This window comes from Agelaius phoeniceus, chromosome 28 (genome assembly GCF_051311805.1).
Source record: "Agelaius phoeniceus isolate bAgePho1 chromosome 28, bAgePho1.hap1, whole genome shotgun sequence".
In the NCBI taxonomy this organism is placed as follows: domain Eukaryota; kingdom Metazoa; phylum Chordata; class Aves; order Passeriformes; family Icteridae; genus Agelaius; species Agelaius phoeniceus.
In genome coordinates this window covers 3,458,008-3,479,490 of record NC_135292.1, presented here as the reverse complement: position 1 = coordinate 3,479,490, position 21,483 = coordinate 3,458,008, and the positions used below count along the sequence as shown (strand labels likewise).

At 51.9% G+C, this 21,483-nt stretch overlaps 1 protein-coding gene and 1 long non-coding RNA gene across 2 annotated transcripts in view; one reads left to right on the top strand and one right to left on the bottom strand.

Moving 5' to 3' along the window:
* Window positions 1-21,483, top strand: part of LOC143696059 (uncharacterized) — a 186,038-nt gene that overhangs the window by 119,679 nt on the left and 44,876 nt on the right. The window contains exons 4-5 of the mRNA XM_077191265.1: window positions 20,818-20,901; window positions 20,986-21,302. Of these exons, the coding sequence (XP_077047380.1) occupies window positions 20,818-20,901; window positions 20,986-21,302 (401 nt within the window). The remainder of the gene's footprint in view (window positions 1-20,817; window positions 20,902-20,985; window positions 21,303-21,483) is intronic.
* On the bottom strand, window positions 4,662-7,453 carry LOC143696081 (uncharacterized). The gene is made up of 2 exons (XR_013185508.1): window positions 7,301-7,453; window positions 4,662-4,948 (listed from the first exon to the last, which is right to left on the bottom strand). It is a non-coding gene; the product is annotated as an uncharacterized LOC143696081 (long non-coding RNA).

Below are 21,483 nucleotides of genomic sequence, written 5' to 3'. Positions count from 1 at the left end.
TTGCCTGGGGCAGGAATTGGGCTGATTCCCCCTGCCCCTCACCCCGAGCTCTGCCTGCTTGCACTGATGGAATTTGCACAGCTCAAGGCAGAGCCCGGGGTGAGGATATCTGACCCTGCAACAGAAACGGGTGAAGCTGCAAAGGGAAACAGCAAATGGAGAATGTTGGGAAAACTTCACTATAAATAAATGGGGGGGAATCATCCCTCTGCCCACTCCAACGTGTGCTGTCACTGTCTATGTTATATGGGGTGGATTAGAGCACTGAGATGTTCTTGCTCCCACAAGTTCCGGGAAATCAGTTGGGAATCCAAGTATTTGATGATTTAATTAGAGACAAATGGTCAATTGATGCAGCCCTGGCTGGAGAGAGCGGCCAAAGATGGGGAGAAGATGAACGGCCAGCAGAACAAATCCTACAACACCATGGACCAGCCCCTGGGAACCCAAACCAGTTCATATCAGGAGCCACAGAACCCATTTCTCATTTCAATGGCACCATTAGATTACAAGCTGTCCTCGGAATAACCACCCAGACAGCTCCAGCTCCTGACCTTCCTGCTGAGCAATCCACTGAAATGAGGAACACAACATTTCACCATGGGATGGGATCAGATCATCTGTTAGCAGAGAAAAGAGGAGTTTTTGGAAAATCAAATGACTCCAACTGGTCTTGGCAAATAGATGACAAAGCAAAAGTGGTGAAACAGATAACAAAGGAAACAAAAAAGCAGCTCATGTACCAGTCCAAACGTGGAAAGGAAGGGAATGGGACATGGTTTTGTGGTTCCCTGGCAGACCATGGGTTAAACGAATGCTGCTTCTGCTCTGATGTGCTACAGCACTTCTCACCTTTTTACCATGCTCCACACCTTGAGAGTGCAGCTCATTCAGCAGCTGAGCGAGGGGCCAGGGACTTGTAGATAAGGAAGTAACGGGCGAAACCACAGCTTCAATAAATGTTATTAATTAACATGGACTGCTGCTCGCAGAAAGTCCCGCTAAATTCCTGAACGTCGAGAACAAAAAAGACTTAACAGAGCCGTGAATATCGGCTGTTCTACAAAAGTGGGGGTGCACATTAACGAGGACGTGCAGTTGGCAGATCGGGAGGTCTGAACCTTCCAAGTACCTCAGCCAGTGGGCAAAGGGAGAGGGAGATGAGCCGGGAAAATGAGGATAAAAAGGAGGCTGCGAACTACAACAATGGCAGCGAGCGCACGGCAAATGCCCCACGGCCTCTCCCTCGGCACAGCAATAAAGTCACTTGTACAGGACTCCTCTGTCTCCTCGGGGCACGGAAACCTCCGGCCACGTGAATTTCCCCGCACAGCCGCGGGCACGGGGCAGCCGCCCCTGTGCCAGCCACAGGAACCGGGCCGAGCCAGCGCTGCTCCGGCAGCGGCTCCTGCCGAGGCAGCGGCCGCAAGGAGACCGCGGGCAGCCGCTCCCGCAGCGCCCTCACGGCAGCGGCACCACGGGCCGGACACGGCACAAGGAACCCGCCTGAGCCCCCTGCCGCCCCCGAGGCCCGCAGCGAGCCCCGAGCCCCCGCACAACCCAGCGCGGCTCCCACCTGCGCTGCGGCCGCCTCCCAGCTCCGCCGCCGCCTCACCGGTGGCTCCCGGTCACTCCCAGTATGGTCCAAATCACTCCCGGTAGGATCCCAGTTGCCCCCGACACGGTCCCAGCGGCTCCCAGTCATGCCCTGTATGGTTCCTTTCACTCTCAGTCCCTCTCGGTAAGAGCCCAGTGTGGCCCCAGTCACTTCCAGGATGAGCCCGGTCACACCTTACCCGATGCCATTTGCCCCCGCTGTGGTCCCAGTTGCTGCCCGTATAAGTCCAGTCACCTCCAGTTTGATCCCAGTTACTCCCAGACACTCCCAGTACTATGCCAGTCACTCCAAGTGTCACCCCATCAGTCCCAGTATGATCCCAGTATGACCCCAGCATGGGGCAGCTGCTCCCAGTATGATCCCAGTTGCTCCCTGCATTATTCCAGTTTCTCTTCTTCACCCCTACTACAGATCTGATCACTCCCAGTATGATTCCAGTCAGTCCCAGGATGATCCAAACCATTCCCAGTCCCTCCCAGTCCACTCTCAATTGTCCCCTGCATGTTCCCAGTAGCCCTCAGTGTGGTCCCAGTATATCCCAGTATGATCTCTGCTGCCTCAGTTCTGCTCTCAGTGGGTTCTTTTCCCAGTCTGTCCCAGTCCATTCCAGTCTGTCCCAGTCTCTCTCCAGCAGCTGCTGCTCACCCCCCCGTCCCAACCCCATTCCCGGGCACTGGGACCCCCCCCTGCACCCCCTTATCCTGCCCCAACACCCCCCTGCACCCCCTTTCCCGGGTATCCTCCTCTCCCAGCCCCTGGATCCCCCATTTCCGTGAGCCCAGGGAGCCCCGGGCCCCCATTCCCGGCCAGCCCGGGGCACCTCAGCCCCAGCCTCCCTTTGCTGGGAAACCCGGCCTGGGCACGGGGCTCTGCGGCCGCTCTGGGATTTATGATCCCCCAAAGGAAAGGGAGAGAACAGCAGAGAGAGAGAGAGAGAGAGAGAAGGAGATTGGGAATCAGGGATCGGGTCCCAGCGCCCAGCCCTGCTCCGCCGGGGTGGGACTCGCACCCGCAGCAAAAATTGGCTCCGCTGCTCCCGCTGCTTGCCCGGCTTTGGGCCGAGCCCAGCGGGGTCCGGGCAGAGTTTGAGCGCAGGGCCGGGAGTTCAGCAGAGCCCGGCCCGGGGGTCCCGCAGGGCGTGGCCCTGGAGAGTCCCAGACGGATCCCCGAGGGATCCAGAGGGGTGCCAGGAGGGGATCCAGGTGAATTCCCTGGAATTCGCCCTTTCCCCCTCCCCCCGCGCTCCCTCGGGCACTTTCGCTTTCGCGTCTCTGCAGCCGCGATCGGGGACGGCTGCGATGGCCCCAGCGCTGGGGCTGGGGGTGCTCCGGGGGCTCCTGGGGCTCCTGGGGGACCCGGGGGCCGCGACCAAAGGTGAGTGGGACCCCCCGAAACCGGGACCCCCCTGAACCGCAATTCCCGGGCACCGGGACCCCCTTGATCTTCCATTCCCGGGCAGGGGAACCCTCCTGAACCCCCATTTTGGGTCATGTCACCCCCCCTCACTCAACTTCCCCAGCACCGGGACCCCCCTGTACCCCCTCATCTGGCACCGAGATCCCCTGAACCCCCATTTCTGTTCACCGGGACCCCCCTGAACCGCAATTCCTGGGCCCCGGGAACTCCCTAAACCTCCATTCCCGGGTACCGGGACTCCCCTGAACCCCCATTTTCGGTCCTGTGACCCCCTCAGCACCCTTTTTCAGCACCGGGACCCCCCTGAACCCCCATTCCTGAGCACGCGGACCCCCTTGAGCGCCCATTTCTGGGCACAGGGACCCCCCTGTACCCCCTTGCCCAGCATTGGCACCGCCCTGTACCCCCTCATGTGGCCCCAGGACCCCCCTGAATCCCCATTTCTGGTCACCAACGCCCCCGGAACCGCGATTCCCGGCCACCGGGACCCCCTTGAATCCCAAATTCCTGGAAGGAAACTCCCCCCGAACCCGCATTCCCCGGCACGGGAACCCCCTGAACCCCAATTTTTGGGCACTGGGACCCCCCTGCCCCCCCTAATCCGGGCCTAGGATCCCTCCGCACCCCCGTCAGTGCTCTGGGACGCCCTGCACGCCCATTCCCGGCCACCTCGTCCTTCCCAGACCCCAGACCCGCCCTTTTCCTCGGCTTTTGGACCCCCAGATCTCCCAAATTTCAGTGTCCCCCCAGTTCTTCATTCCCGGCGCTTCCTGGAAGGGGTTCCAGGGGATCCCGGAGGGTCCCCTGGGGTTCCAGGGGGTCAAGAGACCCCCCTTGAACGTTCATTTCGGGGCACTGGGACCCCCCCTGAACCCCCTTCCTCAGCCCCGATAACCCCTGCACCCCCTTATCTGCAGCCTGGAACCCCCTGAGCCCCCATTCCCGGGCAGGGAAACCGCTCTGAACCCCAATTTCTGGGCACCGGGATCCACTACATCCCCTTATCCGCCACCGGGACCCCCTGAACCTCAATTTTCAGGCACCAGGACCCCTTGAACCCCGGAACCCGGGAATGGAACCCCCCGGAACCCCATTCCTGGGCACCGGGACCCCAGTGCATCCCGTTATCTGGCCCTGGGACCCCCTGCACCCCCTTTCCCAGCACCAGATCCCAGCCAGGCCATTATCTGGCACCGGCACCCCTGAACCCCCATTCCTGGGCACCGGGACCCCACTGCATCCCCTTATACAGCACCAGGACCCCCTGAACCCCCATTCCACTGCACCAGGACCGCCGTGCACCCCCATATCTGAGACTGGAACCCTCCCAAACCCTCCGTTCTCAGGCACAGGGACCCCCCCTGCACCCCCTTATCCAGCACGGGGACCCTCCTGCACCCCCTCATGCAGCACCAATGCCCCCCCGCACCCCCTTTCCCGGCCCTCCCCCTCTCAGACACCCCAGCCCCCACTTTTCCTTGACCCCAGCACCCCCTGGACCCCCACTCCTGCCTTCCACAGCCCCCACCCACCACCTTCCTCAACACCGGGGCCCGTGCACCCCCTTTCCTGGGCACAGGGACCCCCTGGACACCCCATTGTTATAAAATTGACTCAAAACGAGTAATTTCCAATCAAAGAATTTATTAATTATTGAAGCAGTTATACTACGTAAGCAAAGGCTCAGCGCTGGGCGACAGGGGAGTCTCCGCTCCACCAACTGCCGCCCCAACTAGTTTCTGATTCAGTCCTTTTATCCTCTCCATCCTTCAGGAGTCCATGTTATCTCGGAGTTCTCTGCGCCTGCGCTGGTTGTTGCTAGGGGGTCATCCTTCTGTCTCCTGGTGGTCGGTGATAAAGGCTGCGGAGTCTTCCTCAGCTGCGTCTTCTTCACCCTATGTCCTTATTTGGTGACTTCTCTGTGGAAAATTACCAGAATCTTATGATTAACACAATATGTGCCCTATCAAGCTTAAGCAAGCAAATGTCCTGCCTTGCAAACTGTGCCCTATCAAGCTTAAGCAAGCAAATATCCTGCCTTGCAGACTGTTTATCTGCCCCTGCCCCTTCCCCAGCTTTTCCCTGGTCGTTATCTCTGTGAGTTATCTGCTTGTACCATTTGTCAGCGGGAAAGGTTTCCCTGCTGGGTGTTTATCTGCCCCTGCCCTTTCCCCAGCCTTTCCCTGGTCGTTATTTCTGTGAGTTATCTGTTTGTACCATTTGCTGGGTGGGACTATGTGTGGGCTCCTGCAACCCCTTCCCTGGTATCCTTGTGGCTCATATCTCATGAAGTAGTACAGAAATAGTCAGCAGACAACTCTTGTAACACACTGGTCTCTTTTTCATGACGAACAAAATGTAGTCCCTCATCTCAATCCCCCCTTTGTTTTGATACTCAATTTTGTTCGTCAAAACACTCTAATTCCCTTTTGCTGAGCTCCAGAGATTCTTCTGGATCATCCATCTTCAAGGTTTCGTATTTTGCTCGTGTGAGCATAAGGTGAGCAGCTTCTAATCTGCCTTTTACAATGCTAATCAATTTATTAAAAATACAAGGGCCAAACGTGAGTCCCAATAGTAAGAGAAGTAGTGGACCCGCTATCGTTGATAATAAAGTTGTAAGCCAAGGAGAATAGTTAAACCAAGATTCATAGCAGCTTTGGTGTTTTTCCCTTTCTCTTTGTCTTCTTTCTAGCCCCTCCCTTAGTTTTGCCATTGAGTCCCGTATAATTCCGCTCTTGTTTACATATGTGCAGCATTCTTCTCTTAAAGCAGCACATAGTCCTCCTTGTTGCAGGAATAATAGATTTAACCCCCTTCGATTTTGTAAGGCTACCTCTGCTAGGGAATCTAATGATTCTGTGAGGTCTTTGATGGAGGTTTCGATCCTCCTGAGGTCTTCATCTACAGAGGCTCTTAGTTCTTGGAATCCTCGGTGTTGCTGTATGAGTGAGGCTATTCCTGTTCCTGTCCCGGCTGCACCTATTCCTAGTAACATTGCTACAGTCAAGGTTGTGAATATTTCCCGTTTCACTATGTGGGGTCCTATATTTTGATATTGTTCATAAACGTACTCTACGGGGTGGTAAAGGACTCTGGGTACTATCAATACTTGAATACAAAAGTCACTGGATTCATTAAATTGGTCTATATTTATACATGGGGTGACTCCGAGAGTATTACAGACCCATTTAGTATTTGCTGCTGGCAGTATCCAGCTGGCAGTTTCTTAGGGTCACTCAAATTCCCCATAACCTGACATAGATGTCGTTTTTCCACTGGTACTCGTCCTATACATCTTCCTCTCCCCGTTACCCTTGCCAAGGTTATCCCTCTCGATTCTTCTCCTTCTTTTTTCCATAGGCCCCTAGCTGGGTTGGTCCCATTTACTCATCTGCTTTTTGCTGTTACCCCTATGGCTTCATAGAACGGGGGGTTTACGGTGTAACACAGCCAACATTCCTCAGTTAGATTTGGATGGGTCTCATTCAGGACTAGGAAAGTGGCCTGTAATATTTTCCACAAGTCCCCTTCTCCCGGGTTTTCAGGTCCTCGGGTTGAATTAGTAAAGTTTTGCTTATACATTTCTGGAAGACTAGTGGTTGGGGCTGTTTCTGATTCATTTCCATTATTTTCTCCTAGCGTTAGTTCTCCAGCTATCGCCTGGTTTGGTCCAATTGGTTCGGGGTCGTGTGGCACGGTTGTCTTTTGGATTATAAAGTGCCCCCCTCTGTCTGTCCCTGGTTCCCATAATCGGGCTCCCCACATTTTCCCTAATAACCAGACTTGGTCATGTGGTTTTGTCACATTAATGTAAATCATATTGCATGTTCCTTCTAACCCTCCTTCTTTCTGGGTATATGTGGAAGTGGGCTGTGTACACCCGTATGGACCCCATCCAGTTCTGATAAACCCGTCCTCGTTCCCCCCAAAGGAGCTTACTGATACACAGTCCCAATAAGCACAGTAAAAGTGTCCTGGATAGTTACAATACCCTTTTCCCGGGTTTGAGCTTGGACAAAAATAACATCCAAACTGATTTAAACATGGATTTACAGGTATTAAATCACACAAAGTACATAAAAAGCTGGGTGCGCCAGACGTGATTTTGGTCTGGATAACATACTGGTCTTCCCATCTAATCAGTGACCATTTGAAGGGTTGATGTGAATACCCTTCTGCCCCTGAACTTGTTACGATGCACCAGAAAAGAATTAAGGCTTGTAATTTGGGGCTGTCATTGTCGGAGCTCAGGTTGAATTTTACCTTTGGTTTCCCCAGTGGTGGGTTACCAATCCTGGGGCAGGACGGCCAACATTTCCTGGACATCCCATATGGGGGTCGGGGCTTCCGACAGACTCCACTGGTTATTACCTCTCTGCCTCGCCCGACGACTCGGTTGCTGCGAGCCTCGGGGTTTGCCATCTTCTCGGCAGCAGAGGTGTTCTTCAGGAGCCGGATAAACCTCCCGTTTCCACTTTTTAGCACTGGCGGCCCAGTTATTAGCTTTTATTAATGAGAGGTCACGCCGCAAATTGGGGGCTTTCTTCCGACACACCACTTCCAGGATGTCCAGGAGAAAGGGGATCGGTTCGTTAGGGTGGTAGCAGAACCGATCAGGATTTACCCCTTTGGAAAAGGTTTCCCACCACTCGTCAGATCCAAGCTTTACCTCCCCCGTAGCAACTCTGCTACTAAGAATGATAGAAGTTAGTCTCCTCTCTTTCTCATAGCACGGCGTACAAATTCCCCTAGGTGTTCTACCACTCCGACAATGAGACCACCAAGGTTCGTGACACAATTTACAGGAAAAGCATACAAGGGGGTGACAGTCACAATCTAACCAGTTACACTTTAACCTAATATCTTTGTTTTGTGCTTTTTCCCCCTCCCATGTGTGCCCTTTATGTTCTAATCTCGGGGACTTAAAGTAGGGCTTTCTCAACTCGTCCTCTAAGAGTTTGCAATATCCAAGAGCCTCCCGATTCCCTATTAGCTGGGTTTGGAGATAATGGTTATCTCCAACCCAGATTACTATCCAAATCATTTATCAGTTCGTTTCAGCTTTAATTTGGTTTCTCCCGGGAGACTGCAAACCTCCCAGCTGTGAGGGGGTTTTACCGGTCCTTTTATGCGACTAGCATGAGTCCATCCTTTTTCAGCGGTTCGTATGGCTGCTTCTGTGGTGAGGAGTACTTGGAACGGTCCTTCCCACCTTGGAGTCAAGGGGTTTTCTTTCCAGCTTTTCACGAGCACCCAATCTCCTGGCTGTACCTGGTGTAAGATAAAATCTAAAGGAGGCCGTTGTGCTAACATACCTTTTTCCCATAATGCCTTTCTGTACTTTGTCAATTTCACCAAATATTTTTGCATACATGTGTCATTAATGACAGGATGTTCATTAGGATTTTCTAGGTTATACGGCATCCCATACATCATTTCAAAGGGTGATACCCCTAAATCAGCTCTAGGTCTTGTTCTTATATTTAGCAATGCTAGAGGAATACATTTTACCCAGGTCAAATTGGTTTCTGCTACCAGTTTGGTCAATTGCTTTTTTATTTCCCCATTCATTCGTTCAACTCGTCCAGAGCTCTGGGGATGCCAGGGGGCATGTTGTTCCCACCGTATGCCCAGAGCTGTTGCTAAGTTTTGGGTAACTTGGGAAATAAAATGCGGCCCTCTATCTGAGTCGATGACTTCTGGGACCCCGTATCTCGGGATTATCTCTTCCATCAATATTTTCGTAACTACTTTGGCTGTTTCTCTTACAGTTGGGAAGGCTTCCACAAAATGTGTTAGGTGGTCCACCAAGACCAATAAATATTTGGTTCTCCCTACTTTGGGGAGCTCGGTGAAATCTATCTGAATGTGGGAGAAAGGCCTTTTCGCTAGCGGTCGGCCTCCCTCCGGTAATTTTCTCAAATTTTTTCTATTTACTTGTAAGCAAATTAGGCATCCTCTGGTTACTTGTTTGGCAATGTCCCAGATTCCCACACTCACATACTTTGCAGCAAAATAATCTACCAGTCCTTGTGATCCCCAATGTGTTTTTTGATGTATCTTAGTCAGTAATCTATGTGCCAATGCTCTAGGTATTATTTCTCTGCCATCTGCTAATTTCCATGCTCCTTGTGCATCCCTTTTAGCTCCTAGTTTTTGTATTTTATTCTCTTCCTCTTTATTAAACTTGATGTCGGGGTCAGGTTCTGGCGTTTGGGAGTGTTCTATGTTTTCCTGCAAAGTGAGGCGTCTCAGGGCAGCCCGTTTAGCCTCCTGGTCAGCTGCATTATTTCCCCTACTTCTCAAATCCAGTCCTTTCTGGTGACCTTTCAGGTGAACTATAGCTATTTTTCGGGGTTTTCGTAGGGCACTGAGCACATCTAATATTAATTTACGGTGAACTAAATCTTTCCCTTGTGAATTTATTAGTCCTCTTTCCTCCCATATTTTGCCAAATGTATGGACTACCCCATAGCTATATTTCGAGTCCGTAAAAATAGTCCCATCTTTTCCTGTTAACCATTCCAGGGCTCGTAGTACAGCATATAGTTCACATGCTTGGGCGGACCAGGATCCACTAAGGGGTCCCGATTCTATCACTTCCAGGTTGGGTCCCCTTATGATAGCATATCCTGATTTTCTCCTTCCCTCAACTACTCTGGAGGATCCATCCACAAACAGTCTTCCTCCTTTTTCCAATTCTTCTTCTTCCAAATCTGGTCTGATTTTTGTCTGTTCTTCTATAGTCACTATACAATCATGTGTTAGTGCTTCTTCTGGTCCTCCATATAAGAAGGAAGCTGGATTTTGGATATTAGTAGTTTCTAGAGTTAAATTTGGAGCCTCAATTAATATTCCTTCATATTTTAGAAGCCTTGCGTCTGAGATCCATTTTTCAGCCTTTTGCTGTAAGACTCCCCGTATGTTATGGGGGGACAGCACTTTCAGGCTGCTATTAAATGTAATTTTCTGGGCTTCTTCTACCAAAAGAGCACATCCTACAATTGCTTGTAAGCACGTAGGCCATCCTCTGCTTACTGGGTCCAAGATCTTTGATAGATAAGCCACCGGTTTCCTTTTCTCTGCCCATTCTTGAGTAAGGACCCCATATGCGACCCCCTTGTCTACGTTTATGAACAAAAAGAAGGGTCTATTAGTATTAGGTAAACTTAATACCGGGGCATGGATTAGGCTCTCTTTAAGCTCTTGCAGCCTTTCGGTGTCCTCCTGATCCCATTTTAGGAGTCCCTCTTGAGTAAGTTTCTGATACAAGAAAGTCGCCTTACTACTGTAGTTTTCAATCCATTGTCGACAATAACCAGTTAGTCCAAGTATTTGCCTGATTTGTCTCTTATTTCTTGGAATTGGTAATGCTAAAATCGCCTGTATTCGTTCGGGGTCTATTCTCTTCTCTCCTTTCTTTAGATAATGGCCTAGGTATTTTACTTCTTCTTCGACAAATTGTAGTTTTGCCTTGGAGACTTTCAATCCCTTTAAGCCTAAAAAGTTCAATAACTTAATACTTTCTTTCCGTACATTCTCTTCCTGCTGCCCCGCCAGGAGTAGATCATCTACGTATTGGATTAATGTAACCCCTGGCCCCACTTGGTAATCCTGTAAAATTTGCTCTAAAGCCTGCCCGAAGAGATTAGGGGACTCAGTGAATCCTTGAGGGAGTACCGTCCATCTTAATTGTTGTCTCCTTCCCGTATCGGGGTCTCCCCATTCAAATGCAAAATAATCCCGGCTTTCTTTAGCCAAAGGGCATGCCCAAAAGGCATCTTTGAGATCTATAACACTGTACCATAAATTCTCAGGCCCCAGTTTAGTCAAGAGGGTATAAGGATTTGCCACCACCGGGAACCGGGCTACAGTTCGCTTGTTTATTTCCCTTAAATCATGCACCAATCGATAGGTGCCGTTTGGCTTTTTAACTGGTAGGATGGGAGTATTGAACGGAGACATACAGGGTTCTAACAATCCATTATTCAACAACCTTTCTATTTCTGGTTTTAATCCTCGTCTCCCTTCTGGGGATAATGGGTATTGCTTAATTCGGACGGGGACATCCGGATTTTTGATAGTTACCGAAAATGGAGTGATTTTTAGCTGTCCCACGCTCTCAGGCGTGTACCAGACTTCGGGGTTAATTTGCTTTTCATCTTCTACCCTTAAAGGGCATAATTTAATTTTTAATTCCTTATTATCTACACCTATACTAATCCCTAATTCTATAATCATGTCTCGCCCGAGCAGATTATAATCTGACTCGGGTACCAATAATAGATTTCCCATCCCTATTTTGGATCCTGATTCTATAGTCACATTTTTTATGATTTGTACTTCAAAAGGTTCCCCTTTCGCCCCTATGACAGTGGCAGTTTCTTTAGAGATGGTACATCCTTTTGGTAGGTTCTGTACCGTGGATCTTTCTGCCCCCGTATCTACCAAGAATTCCATTTCTTGGTTGTGGGGACCCACTTTAAGTTTTATCAAGGGCTCTTTATGATTTTTCCGGGTCCCCACCAAATAGAGCCCCTGACCCCCCTAGTCCATTTGGAACTGCTTCTCGTCTCTGATTCGGACTCTACATTCTCGCTTAAAATGCCCTTTTTTTCCACAATAAAAACACACCTTCACCCCTTCTGACTCCCCTATACTTTTCTCTTTTTGTTCACTCGAACCTCCCTTTCGCCCTTCTCTTTGGTACCTCCCCCCACCTGTTGCTGTGACCATCAACCTTACTTGTCTGCGGTCTCTTTCGTCGTCCCTACGGACATATACTTTCTGTGCCTCCCTAAGCAGTTCATCCAGCCCCCTGTCCTGCCAGTCCTCTAACTTCTGGATTTTCTTCTTTATGTCGTCCCACGATTTTAAAACGAAATGGACTTTCAGCATTGACTGTGAAGTTTGGCTATCGGGGTCCATTCTGGAGTACAATCGTAAGTTCCTCCGTAATCTCTCGAGCCATTCCGTAGGCGACTCGTCCTTCTTTTGCCTATCGTTGAATGCCCGATCTATATTTTGCCCCCTCGGGACTGAGTCCCTAATCCCCTGAATAATTATGGTCCTTAAATCCTGCATATGTGTTCTATGTGCCGCATTTTGGTGGTCCCAATGGGGGCTCTGTAGGGGCCATTTAGTGTCCGCAGCCGGGCCTTGGACATGCTGCGTGTCCCAAATACGCATTCCTTCCCTTCTTATCATATTCCGTTCTTCAGTAGAGAACAGAATGCCCAAAATGGACTGCATTTCTTCCCAGGTATAGATGTTTGGTCCTAAGAACTGGTCGACCCTCTCGGCTACCCCAAAAGGGTCCTCTAATAAATGTCCCATGTCCTTCTTAAAGTCTCGTACATCTGCCAAACTCAAGGGGACAGTAATAAATCCTATACCCGCCTGTGGTCCACCCATGGGCATCTCCCGTAGAGGGAATAGCCCCGTCTCAACCCTACTGCGGCTCCTTGTAATCGGGCCTTGGTAACCGGTTTGGTTAACCTCCCCTTGGTTACCCTCTTCATCATTGTTCGGTGCAGGTGGTTGTGGAGGTGGTGGGGCATTGGGTGCTGGCGGTGGGACATATGGGGGTGGTGCTATAATTAAGTTGCCCAAATGATTGTCCCTCTTCCCCTTTTTGTCCGGATCCCCTTTCCCTTCTCTTAATTGGAAAACATACATTTCGGGTCTTGCTACCCATATTTTGGCATAATCACTCTCCTCTTACGAGAAGGGCTCTTTAGAATTTACCCATAGGTTCAAGTCCTGTCGAACCCAGTCTTCAGATGATCCAAACACGGGCCAAAAAACTTTTTTGGAAATCTCTTTCCCACCCCATACTTCCATGCAATAATGTATCATTCTGGCCCTATCCTTAGTCTCGGTCCCCGGGTAATGCTTCCAATTACTAAGCATGAATCCTAGGGGGCTGTCCCTTGGAATGGGGGGGAGTTTGACTTGGGTTGGGGTCTTGCTTTTCCCCTGCCCCATTCGTCCGGAGTGCCTTCTTTCACTCTCAAATTCCTTTCACTTCCCCTTTTTCGTGGCCCGAGCCCTTCGCGGGTCTACGGGAACCGCACTACTCAAGGGTCCGCACTCACTTGGAGAGTCCGGCTGCCGGCCCTCCTCTCATTCACACTTGTCCACCGCCACACTCCGGGATCCCAACCCCGCCCGAACGGATTCCCTTTTATACTTACGCGTCCTGCGTCTTCGTCCGGACTCCGTGCACAGATTATTAAGTGGTTCACCGGTATAATTTGTCCCGTTTGCTTACTAGTATATATTTTAGGGTCGTCGGTGAGAGTGGCGGAGGTTCTCCCAGAGGGGCCACCCGGAAAGCACTGGATGAGGCGCCCCCCACTCTGGGTAGATCTTACCCAATCCAAACTCTCATCCAAGTCACGGCACCAAACTGTTATAAAATTGACTCAAAACGAGTAATTTCCAATCAAAGAATTTATTAATTATGGAAGCAGTTATACTACGTAAGCAAAGGCTCAGCGCTGGGCGACAGGGGAGTCTCCGCTCCACTACTGCCGCACCAACTAGTTTCTGATTCAGTCCTTTTATCCTCTCCATCCTTCAGGAGTCCATGTTATCTCGGAGTTCTCTGCGCCTGTGCTGGTTGTTGCTAGGGGGTCATCCTTCTGTCTCCTGGTGGTGGGTGATAAAGGCTGCGGAGTCTTCCTCAGCCGCGTCTTCTTCACCCTATGTCCTTATTTGGTGACTTCTCTGTGGAAAATTACCAAAATCTTATGATTAACGCAATATGTGCCCTATCAAGCTTAAGCAAGCAAATGTCCTGCCTTGCAAACTGTGCCCTATCAAGCTTAAGCAAGCAAATATCCTGCCTTGCAGACTGTTTATCTGCCCCTGCCCCTTCCCCAGCTTTTCCCTGGTCATTATCTCTGTGAGTTATCTGCTTGTACCATTTGTCAGCGGGAAAGGTTTCCCTGCTGGGTGTTAATCTGCCCCTGCCCTTTCCCCAGCCTTTCCCTGGTCGTTATTTCTGTGAGTTATCTGTTTGTACCATTTGCTGGGTGGGACTATGTGTGGGCTCCTGCAACCCCTGCCCTGGTATCCTTGTGGCTCATATCTCATGAAGTAGTACAGAAATAGTCAGCAGACAACTCTTGTAACACACTGGTCTCTTTTTTGTGACGAACAAAATGTAGTCCCTCATCTCAATTCCCCCCCATTTATTTATAGTAAAGTTTTCCCCACATTCTCCATTTGCTGTTTCCCTTTGCAGCTTCACACTGCTTTTTTTAAAAAAAGTATTAACTATTTAAGAGTTAAAAGTATCACGGTTAAAGCTCTTCAATTTTGCAAAATGCAACATAAAGGCGAACATGGAAAAACCCAGACCAAAAATTGATTCTCACCCTTCTGTCCCAAACCTACCTGACAATATAAAGTAGGATTATTATAAAAAATGTTTCTCATGTTGTAATCTTATCACTGAAACTGTAGGGAAAACAAAAACTCTCCAAGAATCTCTTTAGTGTGAGAGAGTCAAGGCATTACTTGGTTCTGGCCAGGATGTGCAACAGAAATACTTTCATCCACACATAGCCCGGCTGTGGAGAAAACATCATTCCATGACATGTCAGTTTTACTCGATTTTTCCTAAACTTTACGTAGTCTGAACCAATCTAAATCCACTGCTTTAATGTTCATTGCTTCCAAGTCGTGTAAGTTTTTAGTGTTTGGTTTCCTATTAGACTTGGATTTCTTCCCCTCTGCTGTGAATTCCGCCCACACTCCTGGATTTCCTTCTCAGCCTTTTCCAGACCAGGTGTCTCCAGCTGTGCGGGGGCAGTGTCTGGGGTAGCTGTTGGTTGCTGTTTGCTGCGGGGCGTTGATGTTTTGTTGCTGGTCCTTATCTCTGTGGGTGTCTTTTGGGCTATTCCCAGTCTGTTCGGATGTTAAACTCATCTCCATTGAGTGGTGGAGATGAGTTTAACATCCGAACAGACTGGGAACCCCTTAAATAAAACCTTTAAAATTTCTTTCCCAAAGGCAAACCTTTGAGTAGAGAAACCTTTCTGAGCAGAGAAATAAGATTTAAAAGAACCAGGATGGGTACATTTTGCAGCAATGCAGTCGCAGGCAGCCCAGAGTGTGGGTGTGAGTGAGCCCCAGGGTGGAATTGTGCCGCGGTGCTCCCCAGCAGCTGTGGCAGTGCAGGCCCAGCCAGCGCTGGAGCTGCAGCAGCGGCAGCGAGGCTTGGCCGCAGTGGCTGGAGGTGCCAGGGGAGGGTGGCCAGGATTCCCGAGGGTTTGAGCAGAGGATCTGTGGGCAGGCCCAGGGGCTTGGCCCGCTGTGGAGCCCTGGCTGCTGCTGCGTTGCCTTCAGGGCAGGCTCAGGGCGGCTCCCATGGTCCTGCTGCAGGCGGGAAGTGCAAATCTCCGGGGCTTCAGAGCCCCCGAGGCCAGGCTGAGGGGTCCCCCCGTGCTCAGCTGTGCTGGCGGCTGTTTCTGGCCTCAGGGACACTTGGCGTGGGCCCCTTGGCCACCAGTGGTGCTGCTTTGCACTCCTTAGGCAGGAGCCGATGGCCTGGCTGGGTGTTGGCAACAGCAAAGTCCCAGGGCAGGCTCTGTGCCAGCCCAGCTTCCTGGGGGAGAGATTCCACAGGAGACAGGATCCTGGCTACAGCCTGCCTTAAATTTACATCCCTTATTTCTACCCTGCACTAGGTGGAGAATTGCCCAGGTAAGGAATTCCAGACATGAATTCCAAGGGAGATAATTGAATATCTGCCTTGGGTCTGGCTCTTTTTCTTGCCAAAGCCAATGGCAAAAGCTGTACCCATGGCATCTTGGTTTCCATCTCCGGCTTCCAAAGGTGTTTCTTTATTTCCCCATTCATTCTTTCTACCCAACCCGAGCTCTGGGCTTGCCAGGGGTTATGGAGGTCCCATTGTATTCCTAAAGCTGCCATAACCCCCTGAAGGGTCTTTCCTGTAAAATGAGTTCCCCATCTGAATCTATTGCTTCCACAATCCATTATCTTTGAATTATTTGTTTTAGAAATAGGTTAATAAGTGATCCAGTGCTTGCTGAAGCAGTCAGAATTGCTTTTGCCCCCCTGTTAGGTGCCATGGTGTCAGCAGAAGATTTTGAAGCCTTCCTGCTCAGGGCATTTCAGTGCCAGGCTCTTACAAGCACCCACAGCTCCGCGGGTTGAGCTGAGCATGGGGCGGTGACCTGCGCTTTGTCTGATTCCCCTTCCTTAATAACAGCCTGTCTTGTAGCTCTTTTCCCTTCTGCTGCCCTTGCAGAGCCATCCACAAACACATTGTCTCCCTCAGGCCAGGGAATGTCCCATCAATCTCTCCCAGCCTGGCTCGGGAGCTCTGTCCCTTGAGTGCAGTCCTGGGTTCCTTGCCAGCCCCTCTCCAGGCTGTTCAAACAGGAGGCTGGGTTAAACCCTTGCCCTGTCCTCAGTTCTGAATCCTCCTGTGCCACTGAACAAGTTTCATACTGTAATCACCGAGCCCTGCTCATCCATTTAGAGGCTCTTTTGGTTGTCAAAGCTTTAACTTGATGCCAGACTTGAACTCTAGGAGATCCTCCTGTTGTCATCAGTTTTCAGCCTCTGCTCCCACGGAAGCTGTGGCTGCACAATTCTGCAGACAATGAGGCTGCTCTCTGGCCACTGGGTTAAACATTTTAGCACAAGAATTCCTTTGGCAAGACCCTGTTTAACGTCCACCTATAATTCAAATTCTTTTTCCCTGTCTGGAAGGCCCAGGCCACTCGCCTCAGTTAATCTTAATTTTAACACTTGAAAATTCTGTGTTTCCTCCTTGTGTCCATCCATCCAGTTTGTTGACTGGCAAGATAGGAGTGTTGTAGGGAGACATCCTTGGCTCCAAAAGCCCTGCCTTTAACAGGGACTCAATACCAGGCTGTGAGCCCTTCCTTCCCTCTCTTGGAACAGGGTATTGCTTGTCCTGGTTGCTTTAATTTGTAGAGGCTCCATATCTAATTTTCTGTATTTCCCTGGGGCTGCCCACACTTCTGGGTTCACTTCAGCATAGGCCTTGTCAGACTTTTGACACAGAGGTACAACAGAACTAGCCTCTGTATCCCTTTTTACAGTATTAAAATCCAGCTCTCAACCTCTTTCCTAGTTAATTACAATCACAGGAGGAAGAAAAAGAAATTCATTTATTTCAAACCTATCCCCCACAGCTTCTAATAGTGGTTGAACAAATCATACCTGCTCATCTTTCCCACTCATTCCCTTAAAAATTAAAATATTCCTTTACTATTTTCCCCTTTAGGTCTAAGATTCAGAGCAGATTGAGAGGCCCCTGTGTCCATCAGGAAATGCCTCCTCTCAATGCAGACCCACCTGAATGTTCTCAAGGGCTCCAGTGTGGAGGGTCCCTGGTGTGATGGGAGCTGTGACAGCCCTGCCAATCCATGTCCATCACGGGCTGGACTTGCTGGTCCTGAGGGTGCTGCTGTCTCTGCTTGCAGTGTCCTTGTGCCCTGCAGCCGGAGCCCTGATTCCTTGCCAGGGGCTGTTTGGGTGGGCTGTGCCCTGCCGAGGAGGGCAATGCCTCTGCCGGGTGCTTGTGGCCGAGCCGTGCCCTGGGTGCTGGGGCCCCCTTGGGCCCTGGGGCTGATCCCTCAGGGGCTGTAGGAGCTCTGCCCTGGCCTTTGCCTTCAGCTTGGCCTTTTGCTGCTCCCTTCTTGCATTCACCTGCTGGGCCTTTGTGCCCAAGTGCTGCAGGGCCTTCTTCTGCCCCTCCTGCAGCCCCCCTCAGTGCCTGTGGGTGCTTGTCTTGCTTTACAAGACAGGCGTCTGCTTGGGAAGGCAGAAAAAGCCTCTCTTGGAATGGAGAATGCAAACCCCCTCCCTCTTAATTTTTAGGATAGTGAAATCAAAGGGCTCTCAGGCAAAGATATGGGATTAGGAATAACGGTTCTTTACTAGTGTGTATAATATAATGATAGTAGTGTGTATCAACAGCTCCGGCAGTGACAACAAACAGAGCCCGGAGCCGGTCCCGGCCTTTCGGCCGCGGCGCTTTCCCCTTGGGTGCAGTTCCGGGCACGGCCGGCAGGGGCGCCGGTGGCTCCCGCGGGGCGGGGCAGCGCATCCCTGCCATGGGAACCTCTCTTAACGGCAATAGAGCAATCCCTTCATCTAACTCTTTCACTTTTTTACCTTCTGTAGCCTTTCTCCCGTGTTTTGGGAAAGAATTTGGAGAGGGCTGCCTTTTAACTGAGCTCCTAGTGTTTCGATAAGGTGCTTCCTGTAGAGAGAGGGATTTTCCCTGAACAGCAGGAGCTGTGGTTACCAAGGGGACGTAACTCAGAGCAGGAGGGGTCAGGGGAGGATATCCCGCCGAGGCTCGGTCGGAGTGTGGGCAGGGTGTGCTGCCGGAATGGCCAGAGGGGGATCTTCCCGTGGAGGCCGAGCCGGAGCGTGGGCAGCCCCCACATGGCTTATGGCGGCTGATCCGGCAGCTCCCAGCAGAGAAAAGGCAGGTGGGAGACCCCGGCAGCAGCGGCGGCGCTGCCCAGCGCAGCTGGCACGGGCAGGGCAGCCGGGGATGGGATGGCTGGGACCCGCCCTCGGTGCGGTCGGCGCGGTGACCTCGGCCCACGCGGCAGGACAGAGCAACCCCATCTTGCCCAGCATGGCCGGCAGAGCGGCCGCGGGCCGGGCAGTGGGGCCAGGGCACACAAATTCACCGCCAGCGCCGGGGCAGGTGGAGCTGCCCTGGGCAGTGAGCCCGCACCTGGGATGGAAACCGGGGCAGGCGGAGCTGAGGCGGGCAGCGAGCCGGGACCCGGGACAGGCGCCTCGGCCGCCAACGGAGGGGGCAAGAGCTGCAGAGGATCCCACTCTCTTTCTGACTTTTCCTCTTGTTCCCCTCCCTTTCATTTCCCCTTTTTATTTTCTTGGTTTTTTCCTCGGGTGTTTCTGATACTTCAAAGATTTTTATTCTCCTAAAATCTCCTGTCTAACATATGGCATATTCTCTTTCTTCTAGATTAAATGGGTTTTTTTCCAAATAAATCCAGAACCTAACAAATCTAAACTTCTGCTTGGATATTTTGAAATGGTCGGCGAGCTAACTCATGACCTCCTAATGTTGTTTTTCTCATCACCTTTTTATTTATCCTTTGGCAAATTAAGCATCTTTCAGTTACTTGCTTCGCTACACCAAAAATCCCAGTGCACCCAAAATTCCTTAAAAAATGATCACACAAAGCTTGAGTACGCCAGTGGGGTTTCTGATGCACGTCTTCTAATATTTTCCTAGTAAGCACATTTTATTAAGTAATTGTCTTCCATGTAGAAGTTTCTATTTCCCTGATTTATCTTGTTCATTTCCTATCTTGTTTAATTCTTTTTTCTCGGCTTCCCTAAACTTTGGAATTTGCAGTTCTTCCTCGTTTGGAGTGAATATTAACATAACTCTTTCAGCTCCATTTTCTGCTGCATCCTTAGCTTTGTGATCTGCCCCCAGTTTGCCCAGTTTGCCTCTCCTTTGGCCCGGGCCGGGTTCCCCCCGCCCGCAGCGGCTGGGAGCAGCCGAGAGCCCCGCGCTGCCCATGCCGACCTGGCCCGGCTCCATGGCCGCTGCTGCCGCGGGCTGCGAGGGCTGCGGGAACGGGGCACCGAGGGTGTGGCTGCTGCTGGGGGAGGAGGAGGAGGGAGGGAAGGGCAGGGATGGAGGGGGAGGAGGAGGTGGGGTAAGGGGGGAGGAGGTGGAGAAGGAATGGAAGGGGCGGGATGGAAGAGGAGCAGGAGGTGGGGATAAGACAGGGGAGGAGGAGGAGGGGGGATGGAAGAGGAGGAGCAGGAGGAGAAAGAGCAGTGAAGGAGGCGGGGTTGGGGGGAGGAGGAGAGGGAGGTGGAGATAGGACAGAGGAGGAGCGGGAGGAAGAGGAAGAGGAGGGACAAAGGTGGATCAAGGCTGAGCTGCAGGAACCACGTGGTCTTGAGCCCTGCCTGAATTCGCAGCCCCCACCTGTGGGATCATCGCCCCCCCCATGGCACAGGTGAGCGGGGAGGGGGAGCCCGGCCCAGATATCCCGGGGGGTCCCTGGGTTGGGTTTTTGGGGGGATGTTTGGAGAATGAAGAAGTCCAAGGCTGAGCGGAAAAGGCCCCTCGGGGGGACATCGGGGGGTGGCGGTGGCGGCTGCCGGCAGAGGCAGCCTGGAGGAGCAGAGCCCTGTGTCCCCCAGGAGGCCAAAGTGGGGAGCCCAGAGAGGGGGGAGCGCTGCCATTGGCGGGAGCCTCAAGAGCCTGGAGAGGGGCAGGGGGGACTCCTTGGAGCCGCTGCAGCCCAGAGCAGAGAATGAGGGGAGAAGGGAGCCCCGGAGCCCAAAGAGCCCCGGCATCCCGAAATGGGGAGAGCCAAGAGGGGGCAGTGCGTCCCCAGAGACGGCCTGGGGGGATCTCGTTGCCCTTGCCTGTGACACGGAGGCAAATCCCATGCTGTCCTTGTCCTTCCTCGCCCAGAGCAGGAGCTGAGCATGGAGAGCAGGGAGGACAAATGCCCGCGGCAGAACCTGGTGGCAGAGGCCGTTTTGAGCGGCTCCACGGTGCAGGAAGCCAACGGGGAGGAAAAGGCCCGGAGCTGCCGCACGAGGAGGGGCTGCAAACGCAGATGGCGGGGATGTGAGGGGGAAAGAGGCAGCCTGGGCCGGGAAGGCGGCCGGAGATGGAGGCAGAGCTCGGAGCTGGTGCTCCATGAGCAGCTCCATGATGGGGAGAAGCCCCACACGTGCGTGGAGTGTGGGAAGAGCTTCAGGTGGAACTCTGAGCTGATCAGGCACCAGAGGATCCACACTGGGGAACGGCCCTACGAGTGTGGGGAGTGTGGGAAGAGGTTTCAGACCAGCTCCCATCTCCTCCGACACTATCAGAATCACACAGAGGAGAGGCCCTTCCACTGCCCCGACTGTGGGATGAGATTCCAACGCAACTCCACCCTCGTGAAGCACCGGCGCATCCACACTGGGGAACGGCCCTACCAATGTGTGGAATGTGGGAAGAGCTTTGGACACAAAGGGAACCTGTTCCAGCATCAGAGGATCCACACTGGGGAGCGGCCCTATGTGTGCGTGGAGTGTGGGAAGAGCTTCAGCCTGAGCTCCAACCTGATCAGGCACCAGAGGATCCACACTGTGGAACGGCCCTACGAGTGTGGGGAGTGTGGGAAGGCCTTCAGGAGGAGCTCTGACCTTATAAAGCACCAGAGGACCCACACTGGAGAGAGACCCTACGAGTGTGGGGAGTGTGAGATGCGCTTCAGCCAGAGATCTGACCTAATCAGGCACCAGATGACCCACACAGGGGAGAGGCCCTACGAGTGTGATAAATGCAGGAAGAGGTTTCTGACCAGCTTCCATCTCCTCCGGCACTATCAGAGTCACACAGAGGAGAGGCCCTTCCAATGCCCCGACTGCGG